The sequence below is a fragment of the Gobio gobio genome (genome assembly GCF_949357685.1).
Source record: "Gobio gobio genome assembly, chromosome: 13".
Classification (NCBI taxonomy): Eukaryota; Metazoa; Chordata; class Actinopteri; order Cypriniformes; family Gobionidae; genus Gobio; species Gobio gobio.
Genome location: NC_137106.1, coordinates 31,774,264 through 31,798,100, shown reverse-complemented (window position 1 = coordinate 31,798,100; position 23,837 = coordinate 31,774,264). Strand labels below are relative to the sequence as shown.

General features: G+C 38.0%; 1 protein-coding gene across 14 annotated transcripts in view; it reads left to right on the top strand.

Moving 5' to 3' along the window:
• foxn3 (forkhead box N3) overlaps positions 1-23,837 on the top strand; it is a 122,434-nt gene that overhangs the window by 80,306 nt on the left and 18,291 nt on the right. For 11 of the 14 annotated variants that reach the window (XM_079833576.1, XM_079833577.1, XM_079833578.1 and 8 more), the window contains one exon: positions 4,001-4,068. In XM_079833576.1, the coding sequence (XP_079689702.1) occupies positions 4,001-4,068 (68 nt within the window). Of the gene's footprint in view, positions 1-699; positions 757-4,000; positions 4,069-23,837 lie in introns of all 14 variants that reach the window. The other 3 variants (XM_079833574.1, XM_079833568.1, XM_079833575.1) reach the window with 1 other exon arrangement.

Sequence of the window (23,837 nt, the reverse complement as noted above, 5' to 3'; positions counted from 1 at the left end):
CTATCTATCTATCTATCTATCTATCTATCTATCTATCTATATATCTATATATCTATATATCTATATATCTATATATATATATATATATATATATATATATATATATATATATATATATATACACACTCACCTAAAGGATTATTAGGAACACCACTAATACTGTGTTTGACCCCCTTTCGCCTTCAGAACTGCCTTAATTCTACGTGGCATTGATTCAACAAGGTCCTGAAAGCATTCTTTAGAAATGTTGGCCCATATTGATAGGATAGCATCTTGCAGTTGATAGAGATTTGTGGGATGCACATCCAGGGCACGAAGCTCCCGTTCCACCACATCCCAAAGATGCTCTATTGGGTTGAGATCTGGTGACTGTGGGGGCCATTTTAGTCCAGTGAACTCATTGTCATGTTCAAGAAACCAATTTGAAATGATTCAAGCTTTGTGACATGGTGCATTATCCTGCTGGAAGTAGCCATCAGAGGATGGGTACATGGTGGTCATAAAGGGATGGTTCAGGTAGGCCATGGCATTTAAACAATGCCCAATTGGCACTAAGGGGCCTAAAGTGTGCCAAGAAAACATCCCCCACACCATTACACCACCACCACCAGCCTGCACAGTGGTAACAAGGCATGATGGATCTATGTTCTCATTCTGTTTACGCCAAATTCTGACTCTACCATCTGAATGTCTCAACAGAAATCGAGACTCATCAGACCAGGCAACATTTTTCCAGTCTTCAACTGTCCAATTTTGGTGAGCTTGTGCAAATTGTAGCCTCTTTTTCCTATTTGTAGTGGAGATGAGTGGTACCCGGTGGGGTCTTCTGCTGTTTTAGCCCATCCGCCTCAAGGTTGTGCATGTTGTGGCTTCACAAATGCTTTGCTGCATACCTCGGTTGTAACGATTGGTTATTTCAGTCAAAGTTGCTCTTCTATCAGCTTGAATCAGTCGGCCCATTCTCCTCTGACCTCTAGCATCAACAAGGCATTTTCGCCCACAGGACTGCCGCATACTGGATGTTTTTCCCTTTTCACACCATTCTTTGTAAACCCTAGAAATGGTTGTGCGTGAAAAAAAATCCCAGTAAGCAGATTGTGAAATACTCAGACCGGCCCGTCTGGCACCAAAAACCATGCCACGCTCAAAATTGCTTAAATCACCTTTCTTTCCCATTCTGACATTCAGTTTGGAGTTCAGGAGATTGTCTTGACCAGGACCACACCCCTAAATGCATTGATGTAACTGCCATGTGACAGGTTGATTAGATAATTGCATTAATTTGAAATTTAATGGGTGTTCCTAATAATCCTTTAGGTGAGTGTATATATACACTTTAAAAAAGGTCAGGTCTCCAATTGAACATTTTCAAGTGACTGATCACATCTAAATTTTTGAGTTGGCCAAATTTAATTTATGTGAATAAAATTGTATCAATTCACAGAAATTCAATTTGGCCAACTGAAAAATTTTGATGTGACCAGTCACTTAAAAATGTTCAATTGGAGATGCCGGAATTTTTTTACAGTGTGTGTGTATATATATATATATATATATATATATGTATCCTCATCCTATGAAAAATAATAAATATTTATGACAGAATGGCCACTTTCTTAACTGAGATATACAGTTGAGAGACGCGTTCAACAGTCTACATGAGTGTTTGTTTCCACGGTGTAATAGTTCAAGAGTGTTGCATGGCTTTCCCTGCAATCAGCGTTCGATCTATGCAATGAATGTATTTTTGCATGGCATAAATTCTCTCCCATCGAGTGTCCAACACTAATGCAATCCATACCGCAAGAAGTGAAACTGGTAGAGCTCCTTGAGTAGCCTATAACTGATCAAACGGCTTATAATTGTCAGTAAACATTGCTTAATACATTTTTTAAAAGTTATTAAAGTGCAACAGCGTTTTCGTTTATATTTTCATTGCAGAGTACAAATGCAGCTGGCTGCTCATTTATTTGTGCTATCACAGGATATGTGTTTTTAGTAATGTATGTTGTGTAAAACCATGTAGGCTATAATATATTTGTCAATTTAGTTGTGCGAAACCATTTTCCACTGCGCTACTCACGGTTAAAATCTGCGTTTTTGGTGGGGTTCCACTGCTAAATGTTGCATTTCTGGGGCTAAATATCACATTATTGGGGCACTTCAACCTACATTCGCTCTGTGTGTTTTTGTTTTTGTTTATGCTGCTTTGCCAAACGCGCTCTTTCAGGGTTGCCATGTCCACTTATTATAGGCATTTTTGGGCTTGTTGTTTTTTCCCATATTAAAAGGTGAAGTGTGCAAGTGTTAGTTATTTGAATGGAGAACAGTCAGCTGAAGCCAAGCTTCACTAGTCACCCATTGCCACCACTATGCCCATGCTTACATTCTTCTCAGATACCTTTGAGTTTGTATACACAACCTGCCTCACACCATCACTTCTTTTCGAAAAGGACCTGTTGACCTTCCTCTCAAAAGGATGCCCATGATTTCCCCAAAAAAATCAATAACTTTCATATGTGAGAAATCCTGAAGTCTGATTCCATTTCTGACAGCCAGCACAGTACCTTGTTTATTTCCTTTTCACAGGCATATTTGAATGTCCATTTTCAGGTATAATATACAGTAAATCAATAAAAAAAACATCTAATTTTCCTGTCTGAGTGACAGCGCAGAGCACTGACACAGTTTTCCTGTTCATTCAGTTCATTCGTGCAAAAAAAGTCCCACCAATCGGGAGTGTGTAATTCAGCTGAAGGGTTTCCCACTGTGCAGCTGTGTACTGAAGTCTGCTGCACGATCACCTGAGCCGCCCTGTCATCTCACCAGGAGAAAGTAATGATTAAAGCTACGAGGGCTCAATTTGAAAAAGGATATAATAACTATGTTGCTGCATAGTCACGTCTCAACATTGTATAGGCCTCTGTGTTTTGTTTACTTGGTCAGCAGCTGTTTGCTGAAAACTCTTTGTATATATTAAGTGTTTGTGGAGTTTAGGAGATGTCTCCCGTTTAGGTGGGCAGATGAAGTGCCGTTAAAAAAAATGCAGTTTTGTATGGAAGCTTGTTTCTGCCACAGAATAAAACATTTAAAAAAACTATTGCGACTATTTATCTCACAATTGTGTTCACAGAATTGCAAGATATAAATGCGAAATTGTGAGTTATAAAGTCAGAACTGTGCGATGTAAAGACAGAATTGCGTGAAATAAAGTCAGAATTGCGTGACATAAAGTCAGAATTGTCAGATATAAAGTCAGAATTGTCAGATATAAAGTCAGAATTGTCAGATATAAAGTCAGAATTGTGAGATATAAAGTCAGAATAGTCAGATATAAAGTCAGAATTGTGAGATATAAAGTCAGAATTGAGAGATATAAAGTCAGAATTGCAAGATATAAAGTCAGAATTGTGTGATTAAAAATTCAGAATTGTCAGATATAAAGTCAGAATTGCGAGATATAAAGTCAGAATTGTGTGATTAAAAATTCAGAATTGTCAGATATAAAGTCAGAATTGCGAGATATAAAGTCAGAATTGTGTTACATAAACTCGCAATTCTGACTTTATAACTCTCAAATATACGACTTTATATCACAATTCTGAGGGAAAAAAGTCAGAATTTGGAGTTAAATAGTCGCAAATTGCCTTATTTTATTCTGTGGCGGAAACAAGCTTCCATAGTTTTGCACTTCACTGTATCAGTTAATGTTATTAATGTAAAACTGTGATAAAATGATCCCATAACTTGATAACTATATATAACTATATATGATTCTAGAGTATTAAAGTAAAAACTGGCAGATGCCATGTTCACAAGGGTGAATCTTTGTGGATATGTGTACTGTACATACGCTCTGTCTGTCTGTCTGTCTGTCTCGTTCACTCTCTCTTTTGGCACAGTTTATGTCTTAAAATGTATTTTGCAGTCCATCTGTCAGTTGTACATCATCTGTTCGTGTCACTTTCTCATCATTCTCTCCACTGTGTTTTCTTTACAGTATGTCCAGTCCTCCAATATGGCCAGGAAGTCCCTTTTACAGAAAAAACAAGGGAGTCCTACTACAAGGTAGAGTGACGTGTCTTGCCGTGTTTACATGCTGTGAACCATCTCTCTTGTCCTTAATGTGTTTTTGGTTCTACTGACAAGCGCTCTTTGTTTTTTTTTTACCCGCATCGTTTCTACTACAAGAAGGGATCTTGGTTTATTTGCATGCTGTTTAAGATCCTTTCCTTCAACAAAAGGCTCATATTCATGTACCTGGCTAGCTCCTACAGGAATTAGCTGAGTGGGTGTTTATTTGGTTTGTTTGCCCTGGTTTAAAAAGAGCTGCTTCAAATCCGAGACCGATTTTCCTCACCTCTTTTCAATGTGGTATTTGGATCCTGCCAGCCTTTCAGGTGTTACCTCTCTCTGTCTCATTCTGTAATCCAGAGATTTCTTTTTCTTTTTCAGTTTTGACGTACAAGTCTTTTCCCCCATTGTTGAACAAACAGAAGTGTGAAGTATCCAAAGAAAACTAAATGGATAAAATGAGACAAAAGATTCTCTGGTGATTGTAAATGTCCTGGCCTGAACTTTGTTCCTTAACCCTGTATGGCAACACTTTTTCCCTCACTTTCTTATTTCAGAAAAGGCTACTAAATAATGTATTTTTTGATTTTTTTTAAATAGTTAATGTGCGGTTTTCGTTTGTAAGATTTCCAAATATATAAATGCATCAATTTACGAAATAAATATTAATTTAATATGCATAATGAGCTGCATAATGAGTGAGCCTTTGAGTCAGGTATGTGACAAAGACAGCTAAGGAAAAAGACAAAAGAAATATATATTTTTTTGTAGTTTATTTACAATACATTTAACAATATAAAGTGAGAGCCAAAGGCACATTACTAAGGCATATCATATTTAAAATTATCAAAAGATTTGACATTACTATTTTTAATGTTTTTGAAGGAAGTCTCATGCTAAAAAACAGTAATATTGTGACATTGAACACAATTCAGTATTCAGTAAATACAAATAACTGAATAATTGGTAATGATGAATGTTATGAGTAAAATATTTGGGATTTAAAACAACATAATTCAATGTAATTATGATTTAAAAGTCATTTTTCCCCCAGTCATTTCAATGGCAGCGCTGTGAAATGCATGATCACGCCAGCTAAGGCTATTGTCTGCAATATTTGCTTCTTATTTATTAAATTCAGGCAATTGGCCGATGAAACATTGATTAAAGATATAATTTATACAAAATGAAATTCACTTTAAAGAAATGTTTTCTACAAAACAAAACTTAATAAAGTGGTCAAAATCATTTCTGACAAACTCCATGTCTCCCGACATTGCACATTTTATGATGTGTCCTTACTCATGCTGTTTACTTTTCATAATCATCATATATTAAATTAAAAAATATTTTTTCTATTTTGGTTTCTCATTTCATGCTCACCAAGGCTGCATTTTTTAAAAAATGAAAATACAGTAAAAAGAATTACATTGTGAAGTATTATTACAGTTTGGAATTAATGTTTTCTATTTAAATACACTTTAAAGTTGAATGTATTCCTATGATGGCAACTCTAAATTCTCAGCACACATTAATCCAGTCTTAAGTGTCACATGATCCTTCAGAAATCATTCTAGTATGCTGATTCGATGCCCAAGAAACATTTCTTATATTCTCCTCGTATTTTATATAGAAAACAGCTTAATATTTTTGTGAAAAACGTGATACATTTTTGTTTTCAGGATTCTTTGATGAAAAGAAAGTTCAAAAGAACAGCATATATATATATATATTGTTTGTTTGTTTTGTTACATAAATGTCTTTGCTGTCACTTTTGACTCTATGCATCCTTTCTGAATAAAAGTATTATAAAAAAAAGAACAATTGTACTGACCCTAAACGTTTGAACAGTAGAGTATGATAAGATATTCCACCATTAGCAGATAATGTGTGCAATACAGGGTTGCTTGTCACTTGCCTAAAAATTAATTGCTATGTACACAGAACCCTTTTAAAGTTGAATCTATAAAGGCAAGCCTTTTAAATCTAGACCTTGTGGCTGTTTCCTTGCTTATTTTAATAATGACTGCAATGAAATGCCTTATTACACTCATTAACCTCAGCAGGCAGAGGATTGGGTGGATTGTTGTGCACTTTTCCCCGTTATCTTGGTCCCAGCACTCTGAGAGTATATGTCACGATAATAGTTGTATTGTTTTTAGTTTACTTATTCACTGCATTTAGTAATGTTTAAAGGGTCATAGACTTCCTGTTGGTTGCATTTGACTGCTTTTTTATAGAGAAGGTGGATAGAGGACAAGAATTTATGCAGAATCAGAATCTCTCAAATGCTCACCATCTCCATGACTCAACGTGCCCTGTTCTTGGACGCAGTTTACGCTATTAAACCAGTCCTCCTGGGGATATTATGCCCTTTTTCAGTCTTGATTTTGTTGAGTCTGTCAGTAACACTCTGTTTAGTTCCTGTCTCTGTGAAGCCCCTATTTCTGAAAAGCGCAATGTGCTCTGATTGGTCGGCTGGACCAGTGTGTTGTAGCTAGTCAACCGCTTTAACTCTTTCTCTGCCATTGATGGAATTGTCCGGCTTTCCCTGTTTTCACTGTTATACGGTAGGGGAGGCGCTATTAAACACCTTTTGAAAGAGTACATAATCTTCGGATCAGAACACAGGAAAAACAGAAAGAAGCAGAAACAAGCGGTAAAAGCATTGCTTATGCATGTTGTAATCTTTGACCAAAACACGTTTTTCTTAGCTTTTTGTTCAAAATGTTGCTGTTTTTATGAAACTTACTCACTTTCAAGTGTTGATAAAAAAAAGAATGCATGAAGCTAAAATTAAACATATTTTTGTGTATGCTTTGGGTGTGAATTATTTAAATGAGGGATATTGTGACGTGTAGGTTCCCAGAAGAAAGCTCGAGACTACAATCGAGGCGTTTCAGGGAGTTCAGAAACAGTGCGCACTGAAATAGAGAATAACTCCCTTTGTAACTTTGCAGACTTTTTTCAGCCTCAAACAGCAACATTACACACTAAAGAAAGTTGAAAGTGTAAAAACAAAAGCACAATAGAACCCTTTTAAGACTCATGGCTACTGTGGCCCAAGGATACAAGTGGTTGACTTATTGACATGACCTGAAGCTTTTCTTTAGACACCTCGATGAGTTTGTATCCAGTGCACCTAAGATGTGATCTATATTTAATTTGACTAGAAATTAATTCTCACCAAAGTCTAGAGACATTGACCGATGGCTTGGTTTATTTCACAGCGCATGGTCCGTTATCCTGATATACTTGATATTCTTATCCCAAAATGTTCCTGATTTCCTTGCTCTGATGTCTCCTTAGTATGTGCTTGAATCCCTCCACAACTTATTTCTTTTGATGAGGCTCACGCATGTGAATCACAGTAATCAGAGATTCAATTAACCTGGTGGCATTTAAAGCGGCACACTAATGGAAGTGCGGTATGAGAGCAGTTATTATGAATATGTTTTCCATATGAGGTGCGAGTTTGACAGTCCAATGCCCAGCAGACATCCACTTCATACAGCCACAACAGAGCAACTTTGGTTGCTCACTCACAGCCTGATCATTATTTTGCTTTTTTGTGTGTTTTGTTACATAAGCCCCTGCACCATAATGAGTATCTGATGCACACGAATGAGTGCCTAGTTATATATAGTTGGTTATACATCATCACCCTCTTAAACATGCTTACATGACAGAAAAAATTCATAACACACCCTCTCGAAAAGCGGCTTTAGAGTGCTGCATAGAGGTGCCGCGCAGGCAGCGGCTTGTTCAGTATAATTGGCAGTTAGCTGTGTGTTTTGTCAACTCTTTTGTGGCTGTGATATTATCTGACGCGTGGGGAGGCGACAGCGATACACCTGCAACGGCTGCCACATTTGGAGGAGGGACATCTGCTGAGCTCAGAAGTGCTAGCAAACACTGACGTGCGTTTACAGTTTGCACGTGCTGTGCCCTCCTCTATGCTACTTCCTCAGATATGCCATTAAACCCTAAAGCAAAGTTTTCTTCTGGTTGTCAAAGGCCCTGTCCGTTGCATGGCTATTAAAACGTCAATTAGATCTAAGATGCTAGCTTGATATAATTAGCAATTTCAGAGGACGTTTTTTTTCTGAAAGAAAAAAGAAGTTAAGGCTAAATAATACTTTTTAAGAGAAATATGGATGTGAAATAGGCTAAACAAAGGCAGAACAAGAAAAGTGCAAGCCAGCTCCATTTCAGAGATTTGCTCCTTGTTTTTCTGACAAAAGCTAATCAGGTACTGAATGAGCATGGGAATGAATTGCTCTCTGTTTGTTTGCTAGCACTGGTGTCTCACTAAATAGTTGCAATGGCACAAAGTACTTGATTATGTCTGAGGGTTTTGGGAGCAACGCTCAAAACTGTAGAGATTTAACCAAAATGTTTCATGGAGAGACAGGCAAATGAGAAGTTTTGTATTGTGGAAGTGATCCACTTGCATCCAGATGTAATTTTAAATTTAGTTTTAGCACTCTAAAGTACAAAGGTAATATTAGAAATATTTTGATTTGTGTTCTTAAATCTTTTGAAGTTGCTGTGAGATGAAGGTATTGCAGTGAAGTCGCTAGTTAGACTAGATGCAGGACTATGGACTGTCTTTTATTGCTGACAGGCTGATCACTGGCACATTGTGGGCCCTATCATACACCTCGTGCAATGCGGCACCAGGCACGACGCAAGTGTCTTTTGCTAGTTTCAGCCCGACGCAGTTATCATTTTCACGTCCAGCACCGACTGCACCATTGACCAACAAAAACCTGGTCTTAAGTCAATAGCGCAATATTCTTTTTTGTTATAGGCATGTTAGTAATATGCTGCGTATAGGCGGGTGCACAACGCGCATACACTCTGCTTATTACACACACAGGGACACGCAGCAGCACACAAACATTTTCAAATAGGAGAAATTAAAAGATTCCTCTCTGGATAAGCTTTCAGTCTTTCTGCTCGCAAATTCCGCCATGTAAATAGCGAATCCGCCATGGTGAAAGCGCAACAGGCTTTTAAAGGGAATGGGAGATGAGACTCTGATTGGTTTATTGCACATTACGCCCAAAACACACCCATTACTCATTAAGAGAATAGGGACAACACTTTTAGACCATGCACCGGGCGCACAGACCCTTTTTCCCGTCGTTAAACTAGCAAAAGTGCACTTGCGCAGTGCGCTTTAGACCATGCGCTCAAATTGTTAAAACAGGGCCCTGTCAGTCATGGCAGCCCAGAGGTCATTTAGTTTCAAATTACTTTCTTTGAAGTCTACTAAAAACTTCATAACGTCATAAATTGTTAGCCATAATAAACACAGATTGAGGGCATGTTGGAATTGCCATTTGCATCCCATTTAAAGTCCACAAAGTGGTGTCATTCTATTCTTTGATGATTGGGAAGTTCAAAAGAACTGCATTTATACGAAATCAAAATATTTTTTTTTAGCAATTTAATGCACCCTTGCTGAATAAAAGTATTAATTTCTCAAAAATCTTAGAAATCTTATGAATTAAGATTACAAGATAAGATTCATATTTTCTCTCAAAAAAATCCTGTTGTCACTGCAACGCAATGAGGGGCAGGCTAAGCCGCGAAGGATCAATCTGTTGTATCCTTCATTGCCCGGGAAACGAAGGAGGCATTTCCAGGCCGTATTTGAAAGACCCTTCGAATTGGGACAGCCTTCAGGCCTTTAAATACGGCCTTGAAAGGATGCAGCCTATGTATTGGGACGCAGTGAGAGAGAGAGTGTATTTTCACTGTGACAAGTGGTCCATATCCTGCCTCTTATTGGATTTTTAACAGACTTTTTACTCACGGAAAAGACAAGCACAGAACAGCACAAAGACCGAGAAGTTCTGAGAACTATTTAATAAGGGATTACCAGTGAGATTTACTCCTTCAGTTTCTCTGCAAAACTGATCATTGGTCTCTCTTCCCCTTTCTTTCTTTTTGCCTGTCTCTCTTTCGATACCTTATTTTCTCACACTCTCTCACAGCTAAGTACCTCTCACCTCTCGCCCAGTTACCAGTAGGTCGGGATTGATTTGGTGATTGTGGAAGCCCTTTTGACACTCCATGAAAAACGATCCAAATAAACCCCCTCTTTCCTCTCTTTTGCGCTTTCCTTTTTTCCTCCAGCCTCTTCATGTTGAGTAGCGCCATAAAGTTCAAAGACTGTAGAAAGCTGTGCCTGCATTTGGAAATGCTTCTGTTGGTAAATTGGTTAAATGAGGCTCAGTGATTATAACTTTTGCATTTTTGGAAAACCGTCATAATGCTAGGTTGTTTGCTTGGGCAATGCTTTGTTCAACCTGCTTTTTTTGCACATTGCTATGCAGTTGTAAAGTAATATCGCACTTTTCTTCATCTAGTCCAATGAGTTACATGTACTAATGCTTCTTTGCCATTCACAAATTCTCTCCTGTGGCCTCATGGGATAGTAAAGTGTCCATAGTATGCAAACTTCAGAATCTCGCCAGAAGTAGTATGTTATACTGGGTACTGGGTAATATGGGTACTTTTTGCCTACTCTTTTATGCACTAAACATTTTCTTTTTTGGATTTACTAAAAAAAGCAGTGTCAAGTGGGTTCCTTGCAATTATATTGAGTAATTTGTACAAATAACAATTTAGTTGTATGAACAAAATTAATGCAAGTAAAGCGGACACAATTTCTTAGTGTACATCATTTAAATTTGTCACTGTTACATAATATTTATATGTGCAGTTTACTTAATAATGTTACGTTAACTTTATAAAACGTATAACTCAGGCCCTGTGTGCTCTAGCACCCTGCAGACAGTTTTGGCTGTGTCCACTAGATTCCAGAAAATACTGGAAAAAAGCTCAGACAACATATACATTATTACAGCTCAGACAACATACACTTACATGTTTATCACTTTTAGCAGGGGTCTGTAATTTCAAAGGGTTTCCTTTAAAATTACACCATCATTATGTATTTAGACCACTGTATGTGGGTATGGGAAGCTTTTCAATTTGGGTTGGCCAAATCCAGACGGAAATCCCCAAAAATGGTCCCAGAGCATAAGTGGTTAGAGGAATTTCTGTAATGTTTTTGAATTTTGTGTTTACCATTATGCAGAAGAGTGGCACCTGTGTTGAATTTATTTTGTACTAAATTGTTATTTGTAAAAATGACTCAATATAGTTGCATGGAACCCACTTTACACTGCTTTATTTTTTTGTGTGTGTAGATAACTCATTTAATAAGTTCATTTAGTAACATGAGTTTTTAGGTAATGTGAACAAGTATTTTTGAGTGAAATTAACAACAGTGAAAGTTAATTTTTTTGAGTGTGAATTCAGACATACTAGTTTTGTCATGTACTGTTTTTTGTCTACTATATAGTAGAGATAGGATTTTGGGTGCAGCTTACGTTTTTTTATGAGGCATGACAGTAACAATAAAGAGGATGGAAGTCTTAGTGAGTAGATGCCCCAGTTACCCAAAGTGCACTTTTCCCCTCACTGTGACTCAGTGTGACCTTTGGGTTGTTAGAGCACGTTTACACTTCAAGTTTGCATTGAATCATTCCAGACCAATAGTACTAACAGTAAAAGATGCTTGATGTGCTGTGACATGCATTGGAAATACATGCACATTTCCTGGTCAAGTCAACAGTAAAAGCTGCATAGAAATGAAGAATAATTTCACATCTTAAAGTGTGCAGACCAAAATTGGTAACACTCCCTGGTAACACTTCTTACAATCCAACTATATTCATCATGTAGACGACACGTTAAAACTAAGCTTTGTTTTTGAATTCTGATGAATTACAGCGAGACACGTCTCACCATTTTTTACTAGCCGCAACAGTTTGAAATTCAAGGGCTAAGTCACTCGCTTGCTGAGAAGAAAGGCTGTCAGGATTGGACGGAGCTGTGGAACTCTTTCAGTAATGCTTTTCAGACCTTATTATTCTCAACGCCTGGAAGTGTTCGCTGGAACGAGAACGCTGTCTCCTGCCTGCCTTCCCTTCCCTGCTGTCTTGCACGCTTCCTCTTTTATCTCTTCTTTGTTCTACAAGAGTTGTATCAAAATGAATGTGACAAAACTGAGCCGTGTTTTGAATATGTAGTCATGTCTACTATTTGTATGAGAATGTGTATATGTACTTTCATATCAGTGTGTGTGTGTGTATCTGCACTCTTCGTCCTTTCATCCTTTCCTAGCGTTCCCTTACTGTAACGTTATTAGGGTTATTGATAATCTCATTTGATAAAGATGACATCACAACCATATGCACATTTAAGGAATTATCCAGCTTCAAAAGTTAAACTCAATCAAAAAAATAAAACTGTATAATTTTACATATCCTTTTTAGAATTTCAGAAATATTTTTTAGAATTTAAGAAACACATTTTCTTAAAAAAAGGGCAAAACAGGGCATTACAGTGGGGCACTGAGAATGGGGCACATTTTATGGGATTTAAAATGAGAAATGGGAAACTTATTGCTGTTCTATTCATCATAAAACCTACAATATAACAGTTTCCACAAAAATGTGGTACTCAAGAAACAGTTGTCACATTTGGTCTTGGTTTCTGTTCCTGATACTCTTAATTTGAATGTTCTTTCTTATTTCCTGTGTTATATCAGAATGGTTTCTGAATGTTCATCTGACACTGGAGTTCATGTGAACACTGGAGTAAATTTCAGCTTTGCCGACAGGTTTTTTTTGTACTTTAAAAAAAAAAAGTGCCCATATTATGCTTTGTCGGATATTACCTTTCATGTAGTATATTATGCTTTGTCGGATACCTTTCATGTAGTGTGTAATATAGCTGTTTGGGAATGTTAAAGGTCTACAAATTTCATGATAAGTGAAGTAATTGTCTCCCCCCTCAAAAAAAAAGAACTGATTCTAAACTGCCTGAAACAAGTCGGTAGTAATTCCAGACTTGCTTCCTAAACAAACCTACGTTGGTTTGTAACAAATTTGCATAATGCCAGCCAATGGTCTTCAATGGCTGCATGCAAACAATGCCTACTTTGACCTGTCCTCAAACACTGTAGCTGAGGCCTGGAAGAGTTTGACTTGTCTTGTCAACATGTCGAAAAGACTGTTTTCAGCCCTGCGAAAGCAAATCCACTTTGCATACACTTCCAAAGGATGAGGACTTTGATATGGTAAAACCGACACCATCGTTATTGTTTTTATTCCTGAGTATCAAGTGCTGAGGATGAGCTGGAATTCAGATATGATAATGGACATTTGCTGTAATTGGTAGACCAATCTGACCAATCAGAGAGAAGGCTCTTGGAAAAGGTGGGTTTAGAAAGACTGAATCCTGTATTAGATGTGAGAAAAGAGTGTATATTTCACAAAACATGTTCGACTCTGCATGAACTGCATAAAAATCTAAGCCAAAAATCGGAACAAAATCAGTTTTGTTCTAAATATTAGATTGACGCCTCAAAATATGAGCTTTAATTCAGATTTTTTGGGGGGGGCACAATACCAAACTTTCCCACTCGATGACATCCATTGTTGACCATATAAGGAATCACCCATTTCCATATGTGGTTTGAGGGATCTTAACCATATATTTCCATAATTTGCATACAACCTATTTAGTATCCCATTCATAAATAGGTTGGGCAGGCACATAAAATGGACATAAAATTAAAAAAATGGAGAATCTAACATATTTTTTTTGACTTCAAACATTTTCAGACCAGTTTTTCTCAAAAAATGGAATGAATGTTATCTTTTGAACTGCCTTATGGCTCTGATAAACATTCTTGTTCAAAATAAATAAATTCAGTCACCAAATATGAAAACTAGAGTGTGTAAGCTTTCAAATGATATATAGTTTGGGTTTAGAATATTATTGTTTTAAATAATGGCAAAAGTCCCACCAGTGGGACGATGAAAATTGAGAGCTGCCTATGTGGAACTACAAAACTAATTTGTCTGTAAATTTACATTTGTAATGTAAATGCTTTTTTTGCACGCTAACAGACCTAGATAATGCAAATGTAGCATGGCTTTGTCAACAGTTTAACTCTCGAAACAATTTTTGTCAAGTCACCTTTATTTATATAGCGCTTTATACAATGCATATTGTTTCAAAGCAGCTTCACAGTGATAATAGGAAAACTATGCATTTCGGCATCCCTACAAACCCCCACAAAAATGTATATTCTTCATGTAATAAACAGTAAATGAATGAATGCGGTAGTGTTTCTCTAGGCCGGAGGCTTTGCTCCAGGGGATCAGGATGAAAATGTTCCTTTTGCTCACTGCTCAGTTCACCTGCTATTTCTCAGATTTCACATTTAATAAATAGCTGCTGTGTCATAATTGTTCTGGAATTCTTCCCGTCTTTGAATTAGTTGAAGCAAAGAGAGAAACATTGAGAGAAGGAGTGCAAAGAGAGCACACAAAAGAGCGTTGTGTTGTCATGGTGGTGACATTACCTGTCTTCTCTGGAGGTGGGTGCGTAAATTTTCATTTCAGTCATTCTTTCATTCTCTACTACAGCGGCTGCTTTGAACCTACATGAGTCAGATGAGTGACTAAGAAGTCACATTGAAATGTATTCATCTCTGCCTGTGATGCCACCCCAGCTAACGATGGGGGGTCCCTCTAAAAGCTACATGCCTTCCAGCATCAGGGAGAAATGTCTGGGGAAACCTTGTCTCTCTTTCTTTCTTTCTTTCTTTTTTTTCAAGATCCCAGCCAACATAAAGCATATAAATGTAAATATACAGTGGGGTCCAAAAGTCTGAGTCTGCATTAAAAATCTGGGATACAAATTCTGAAATATTGAAACGAGAAACGGTAAAATAATATATTTTTTCTTTCCCATTCATTTGCGCTCCGTCTTTCTTGCGCTCTCTCTAGAGTGAATGCGTCCTGTATCTGTGTGTGCTAGTTCTAGCATCATGTATGCAAATGATCGATCGGTGTCACTTCAGAGTAGGAGTCAGAGTAGGAGCTCATTTTAAATAAATCTAATGTATTTAAAATGAGATAAATTAGATAATCTTATCTCAGTTATTTAGTTGTTTAGACCGTTCTTTAATGCTGATCTAACCAGAAGAAGACATGAGCCGGGTTTAAATCCCAGTAGTGCAGGTGGGGAATGTTGTAACACTGCGTTACAATGTGCCCTTATTAGAACCATGCTATTCTATTCTAATTTGTATTAATTCTATTGAGAAACCATGAGAAAAGGTGAATAAAGACGGATAGTCATTGTTCAGAAATTATTCATTATTATTATGTTTTTGAACTATTCGTATATCTGTTTTTTGTGTGTGTGTGTGTTTGTTGTCAAACTCAAAAATGTGTTTATTTTTAATTATTTAAAAAATGCCATACTTTTATTATGTTAATTGTATTTTTTTTCACAAAATATTTTTGTCTGTCTTCTATATTTTTTTATTAGATCAGATAACATTTTGAGCTGTCATATGGTCATGTTTCAATGTGCCCCTCACATGTTACAACATACTTATGGGGCATGTTGTCACACTTCACTTGCATTCTTTTGGGGTAAACCAAGAGAAAAGTACACTGTATTGATAAAACAAAACCACATAATTGTACTAGATGTGTGAAATGAATGTGGGGAAAAATAAAAACTCTGAACCCCAAGTGGATTTACACAAACTGAGAAAGTGTATTAGTACTATGTATTAAACAGGTCGGAGGTAACCCTAACTTTAAAGACTCACTGAAGTGCCTCCTAATCTCTAACAGTTTCTCCTTCTAATATCCTCCACGTCACTTTAAAGCTACACTTTGTAACTTTTTTAGTTTATTCTTAGCTAAAAACACTTAGTTCTTTCAAAAATATATGTGCTCATTAATGTATATTTACTTCTTTCAAGTAATAAAGTATTCTCGTAAGTTTATAATATGCCATTGAAAATACATACGGTAATGGGTTCGAATGCGGGTCGCCATGTTGCCCCTCCATCTTGAAAGTACATCAGCCAAAGAGGGACATATCCGTGAACTCAAGCTTCGCCTTTCGCGTTTTAACACTCGATGGCACCGTGTCGAATGTGGACGAGTCGAACTGGAAGCCATATTAATCTTGGACTAAATCGGCCACCGTAGGAGTTAAAACTAAATCGGAATTGAGAGGAAGAGAAACTAATATTCACTGGATGGTCATAGACCTTTTCACCGCTAGATGGGGGAAAATATCACACAGTGTAGCTTTAAAACATTGCATTCTGTGCAGAATACAAAGGATCCGATACATTTTCTGGTCAGGGCCGACTCGTGCATGTGATCCGCTCTGTGTTATCTTATCTCTGAACCGGAGCAGACTGTGTGTGTGTGTGTGTGTGTGTGTGTGTGTGTGTGTGTGTGTGTGTGTGTGTGTGTGTGTGTGTGTGTGTGTGTGTGTGTGTGTGTGTGTGTGTGTGTGTGTGTGTGTGTGTGTGTGTGTGTGTGTGTGTGTGTGTGTGTGTGTGTGTGTGTGTGTGTGTGTGTGTGTGTGTGTGTGTGTGTGTGTGTGTGTGCGTGCTATGGCGGTTCGCGTGATACTAACGTGAAACCAGATTAAATCGCCCCAATGGAAAGCATATTTACACTGTCTGAATCATTCCCCATCCCCCATATAGTGCACTATGTGCCATTCACCATGTCGAAAATAGTGTATGTGTGAACAAGTGACTGATTTCCGCCGCAGCTTCATTTCACTCTTTATAATATATGGGGCGGGGCTTCAGATTCTAGAGAGCATTTGATTGGACAGAAAATGTGATGAGAAGCTGAAGTGCTGTGTGATGTCATCAAAATCATGGAAGACTGTACGTTTTGAATGCTTATATCTTCAAAATGTGAATTTTGTCATTGTTTTGGAGCACACTAGCTAATAACAGTTAGGCTAACATATTCATACTACAACTTCAATTTTGATTTCATGGCAACTTTAAGTTATTTATGGTGAGCATAAGAACATCTGTTTTGAGAATATGAATACTTCTTAAATGTTATCTTATGAACAATCTTCAGAAAAAAAGATAAGAACATTAATCAACAAAGTTGTTGTGGGAATACAAAATATTTGTTTCTTTTTTCTTAACTTAAAAAATAAGATGACATTTTCAGTTGTTTTGTGAATCCGGCCCCAGGTTCATACAGCTCAAGGGCTGCTATTACAGCAAAAGAGGGACAATCCAAATATTAAGACATTTATATATTCACATTTTCACAATTGTTAATGAGAAAATATAAGCATTTTCACTATTGGTCTCAGATTTTTTTGGACATAATTGTTTATTGAGAAGGCTGTATATTGGTTATATCTCTCCATCTTTCCTCCATCTTCTTCTCCCACTCCCACTGAGGAAGGAAGGCATTGTAATGTCTCTATGACTCAGATGAAAGACAAATAAATCTCCATTTTTGTCAGGTTAGTGAAGACAATAAAATGAAGTGACAGAAAAAGAAAGGGGGAGGACTGAGTTGGGGGAAAGCAAATGTATAAAGATGCCCTTAATGCATTATGCGGGACATTTCCACTCCTCTAAAACCAATTCAACAAATGCATCTAATTAAGATATTTGAGCACTTTTTGTTTGGTTGCTTGGATGTTTGGGGTGGTTTCTAAGGTGTTCGCAGTCACATATAAAAATAATAGTACGTTCTCCTTAACAAGCTGCACAATTTGAGGTATATCATTCCTGTCTGTAGTCTGTAACGGTGCAGGATGAAGCTTTAAATTATTATCACTGAAAAATAATAGTGATGTTTGCCTTAGCAAGCACCACTAATTAGGCCTATGTCTGGGTTTTCACCTCCAAAGCCATTTCTCCTTGTCAATTCAATCTTCCCATTTGGGAAAAAGAAAAAGAAAGGAGAACGAAAGACATTAATCAAGAGAAAGTCTTTGGTCTTCCAGAGCCAGCGAGCGCTCGTCTCTGAGACTGACGGCAGAGCGTCTGTTCTCCGCATTGTTTTCTCCCCCGTCTCTCAGACGTGGGTGTTGCGTCTTGCTGAGCAAATTGAAATCGTCAAGTGGCATGGCTCATGCTAATTGCTCTGTGGAATCTGTAAAGTTTATTGAAGGCTGCTATTGTAAAACTGGCCGCGCTTAAAAATCACGCCACTCTACTGTCCCGGCTCCGCTACAGAGGTGTGCCTGAAAAGATTTGTGCAGCTGTGTACTGTGTACGCATGCATGATCGAAGATAAATCTCCTATAGCGCTTTGTGCTGCTGCTGCATTGATGTGCCCTTCAAAAATGTCTTGCTCTGTTTTATGTCCGCTTTACTGAAAATGCCAAAACAAATAAACCATCCCTGGCTTCAAGGTCTTATCTGGACGCGTCCCATGGGTTCATCTCGTAACTCTAGTGCTCTCTCTGACTGCTCACGGGGGCTCTGAGGTCAGTGGGAAGTGGATTTGTGCGTGACGGTCATACAGTAAACCGCACAATACGCTGACCTCAGAACGGTGGCTCAGTCAGGCTCTAGAAGTCATTTTCAGAAATGTGTCTGTCCCTGTTATATAAAGTGCAGCCTGATTTCTCTGCTTCTTCACAGTAACTTCTATAAATACACTCTGAAGTCAGAGGCTGCGTATTATAATATTACACTGTGTGCTATCAGCGAGTGCGTGCATGTGTGTGTGCGCGCGCAGTCAGGTTAGTGTCCACGTTTATAGTCGCCACCATGCGTCTGGTTTCTATTACCGGCTGTAAACATGCCTCAGAAAGCCACGACTAAGCACAGAGCGCTATTTCCTGTTTTAGCCTCTGCTGTTGCTTGATATACAGTTCTCAAGTGTGTGAAATGTGAGCGGTTGCCATGACGATGGCAAGCCCCGGCCAGGGGAGCGAAAGGAAGCGAGAGGAAGGAAGACGTCCGGAGATCTTACATAGAGTGCATGGTGCTGAAGAACTCACTAAGATGTCTTAAAGGGCTATTTAATTATTCATTCACCTCAACTCAAACCACCGGCTCATTTTACAGAGCAGACCCACAAATAAAAAACAGGGAAGGTCTGTGTCTGACAGCTCTTTTATTTGCATAGCAATCGAGTGTAACACTTCTAGAAGTAAAAGCTCCATTAATTTTCTCCATAAGGAAATTGTTTTTGAATGACAACTTATAAACCTTTATTATTTCAGCTTTTTTTTATTTTTATAATCTTGTTTTACAGTGAAATTCCTTTTGAAAAACTACATTACTCATGATGCTGTACAGAAGATTACACCAATCAGAGAGTCGAAAAAAGCAAATAGCTCCCATGATGCACTGCAAATTTAGCCTGGATGCCAGCCGAACTTTGCCCCGCTCACAACATTTGAGGCCGGGAAGTTCAGTCTGGACTTGATCCGTTGTGGAGCAACTATGATCGAACCAGAGCTGTTCGGACCAATCAAATTGTCAGGGCGGGCTTCATACGATGATGGACAGATGAGCAACAGTAACGTAACCATGCACGTCACCAAAGAGCGCTTGGGTTGAATTTGTTTGCTAAACGGAGAACTTGTTTGTATATGCATTCACCATTACTATTTCTCTCAAAAATGATGATCGTGTTGGTAAGATACCTCTGTGTATCCTTAAAGGGTTAGTTCACCCAAAAATGAAAATTCTGTCATTATTACTTACCCTCATGTCGTTCGACACCCGTCAGACCTCCGTTCGTCTTCGGAACACAAATGAAGATATTTTAGTTGAAATCTGATGGCTCTAAAAGGCCTCCATTGGCACAATGCACGGTTCACTCTCAAGACCCTTAAAAGGTACTAAAGACGTCATTACAAAGTCCATCTCGCTACAGTGGTTCTAAAATAACTGAATGAATCGGTGAGAATAGTTTTTGTGCGCAAAAAAACCCTAAATAACGACTTATATAGGGATGACGATTTCAAAACACGGCCTCATGAAGCTTCGAAGCGTTATGAATGAGGTCTTACGGGTGTCGAACGACATGAGGGTAAGTAATTAATGACAGAATTTTCATTTTTGGGTGAACTAACCATTTAAATTATTTTTACAACACCAGAAAAGATTGTTTACACTTATCTTCCTCTTCTACTTCTTTCAGTGTGCGTGCAGTTGAGTTCTGTTGACAACTATGCGTCACTCTGATTGGTTGTAGGTCTATCCAAGTGCAGAGACATTTTCGGCCCATAATCACAGCCCAATGGAGCAGTATCAGACTCATATTCTGACTAGAGTATGACGACGTCAGGCTACTGCAAATTATGTAATCGAGTCGGATCTCATGAGTAGTTATATATTTCTCCATCGTTTTTAACCATCGTTTTTTTTATCGTTTAAACTGTTAAGGACACAGTCTTGTACCTTTTGTCTTTTTGTCCGATTTTCAAAAACTTTTTTGCTTCAAATCAAAGTTTGAGTGTTATGATTCACTTCATAGCTGGTTGGCTTTGCTTCTAACTCTTTAATGAAGACCATTTTAAAATCCCTATTGGAAAAATTAATTAAAAAATACTTCCGAAACCAGCGCCGGTGAAAAAGGGGGTGGGCACTATTGCACTCTATTGCATTATAGAAGTCTAAAAGGGATGGTTCACCTTCAACTTCAACTTCTGGCATCCTTTTCACAGATTGATTTGACTTTAAATTAATTCTAGTCAAATTATGTTTAACTAAATGTATTATTTATTAAAGGGATAGTTCACCCAAAAATGAAAGTTCTGTCATCATTTACTCACCATCAAGTTGTTCTGTTGAACACAAAAGAAGATATTTTGAAGAATGACATCCTTCAAAATATCTTCTTTTGTGTTCAGCTGAAATTCATATGTTAAACCTACAGGTTCATTATGTTGAAGATGAGTAAATGATGACAGAATATTCATTTTTGGGTAAACTATCCCTTTAATTTAATTTGTTATTTATTAATTAATTATTTGACCCATCCCCTCGAACACAGATGAGCCAAAGGCAGTTGAGTATCAGTGGCACAGGGACCGGAACTCGGACATCTTTAGGTTTCAGCGCCATAGAGAAACATTGGAAGATCCAAAGCTCTCATCAGTTTGATGGTGTTTATGCTACAAAAATGGTAAAACGATGTGCCTGGGGTACTTGTAACACTGTTTCCAAGTATCCTGAGAGGATTTTCTGGTTGTCATTCTCTCATTAAGTTACGATTTAAGTTAGTGAGTCCATGCTAACGTACGAACCTAAATAGCTAACTCACGTTATGTCAAAAACACATACACATCTACATTTCAGTGCCTCTCCATATAAAACTGGTTAAATGTAAATGAATTTAATCTTACCCTGCGGTACACAAACAGTGTTGATCCTGCCATGTTGTCATCTGCGATCATGACGACCGTAACATGAGGCTTCTCCCACTTGCATTGTGATCTGTAAACCCTCGTTTCCAAATGAATCTTGTTACCCACCATATTTATTTTAAAATCTTTTATATATCCCTCCATGGCATATTTAAGTCCCACTTGAATGCTCCTCTACAAGAGGTGGTCCTTCTGTGTCCAAAAACATCTTGGGACAATGTTTTTTTGCACTGACAGCTGTCATTGTAAGACAGTTTGCAACTCTGTTTGTTTTTTCGCGTTAGCAACCGTAACTAAGGGGGGCGGGGCTTACGATAGGTCAATTGTTTCATGTGAAATATGCTGTAAATGTTTATATTACAAAATAACATTTACATTTATTGATTTTGACAGGTGCTTTTATCCAGATGCTTGCAGAAGCACTATGACCATTAAAAAGTCCAAATCTAAACTATGAAATTTCCTTTTTTTTATGTTAATTCGTTCAAAATAATATCTTTCAAATTGTGTAAAATTTTTACTCAAAGAAGACTTAAAAATATAGTGCACAAGTCATATGAGCTACTATATTTTCTTTTGCCATAAAAAAAAAAGCTTGACAGCCCCATGGTCACTATTCACTTTTTCATTGTGTGGAAAAAGGGGTTTAGAATGACATGAGAGTGAGTAAATATGGCTGTGAGTGGGTGAACTATCCCTTTAAAGATGTCAGGGAGAGGATTGTCCAGCATGTGTGTTTAGCAGGGCTAGTAGAGGGGGGAGGACTGAGCAAACGTGCTCTACTGTTTTAAGCTCTACTCATGCGTGAGGAGGCCATTAGAGGCTCATAAAGCACACAGACACTAGTGGCTTATCAGCTGGGTTGTGGAGGGCAGCATCGGGACAGGGTCATTATGAGAAGGGCGTGTCCCAGAGGGGGCGAGACTGACTGGTGTCCACACACGTAGAGTGTCTCAGTAGTGTTTGATCCCATTCGGCTGATGTGTGTTTGGCTCCGCCACACCGCCCACAATTCTTGTTTGGGGATTTAAAGACAGAAGGGGGGAGAAGAATAACTGCTTGAGTGGACGCTGTTGTGTAGCAGTGGTTTTTCACGCTCCACTAGCATGTATCGACATGCACCACAGCAAAGAGAGAAAACAACACAACTCCCTCCTGTGGGGTACCGCTGGGTAACTTCACACCCCATACTCCAAACAAAAACTGAGCTGATTTGGAGTACTGATGGTCACTTAATTTGGCCACCCAAGTGTGTGTGTGTGTGTGTGTGTACAGGTATATGTGGTTTATGAGGGCACAAATGTGTATAATGACACACTTCCTGTGTCCCCATAAACCAAGTGGCTTAAAAACATACTAAGTGGTGTTATACCAAAAGTTGTGTGTGATGGATAGGTTTAGAGGTAGGGTTAGTGTAAGGGGATAGACTATACGGTCTATACAGTATAAAAACCATTATGCCTATGGAGGTCCTCGTAAACAACATATTCAAGAGTGTGTTTGTGTGTGTTTTAGGTTTAGGATTTGGAGTATTTGTTAGGCAAAAAGTCAAAAGTTTGGAATAATGATGTTTTTTTAATGTTTTTAAAGTCTTTTGTGCTCTGGCTGCATTTGTCTGATCAAAAATACAGTAATATTGTTAAATATTATTATAATTTCAAAACTGTTTTCTATATTAGTATATTTAAAAATGTGAAAAATTCATTATTAGTCAAATTTTAGCACCACTAATAAGTGAGCACCAAATCGGCATATAAACATTTCTGAATGATTATGGTCATTAATTTTGTATAAAGTAAATTCCTTTTAGAATTTATATTAAACCTTGAAGCCAGGCAAATATAAATATATACACTTTCCCCCCGGTTCCATTCTTACTTTTTACCTTACAGTTAAGGCACTCTTTTCACTATCCGAAGGGGCATAAAAGCCAAGCAAAATGAATAATATTTCATAGTCAGTAAGATTAGCTACTGGAGGTAAGCATTTGTGTACATTAGCGTGTTGAAAGAAGTGAGGTAAGACTACAGTGAAATGTATCTGACAGCTAGGTGGCCCCGTTGCCAATGACAGAGCAGGATTCATTTAGCAGCTAATGTGCCAACTGTAAGCCCTTAATCTCTGAGCACTCCCGAGGCCTACGCACTGCCGCGGGGCCTGAGGCGGGCACCTGAGGGAAATTACTGACTTCTCTCAGAATTAGAGCAATTTCTGCATATCAACACGGACCACGTGACGGCACCCACACAAACACGCTCTTAGTGTTTATTCATCGCTGTAACATCGGATGCCTCCGAGCTTAGTTTATAGCAGTACAGTAGAGTCGATGCCTTTGAGGCGACTCACTCTGGATACAGAAGTTGCTTTAATCTTATGAAAATGAAGAGGCAGGACACCCAAAAAATTATCTGTTTTTCTGTTTTTAGCTCGCAGTAGTTTTTAAAAGCAGTCTGATTCTCGTCCTGCTGTGTGTGTAC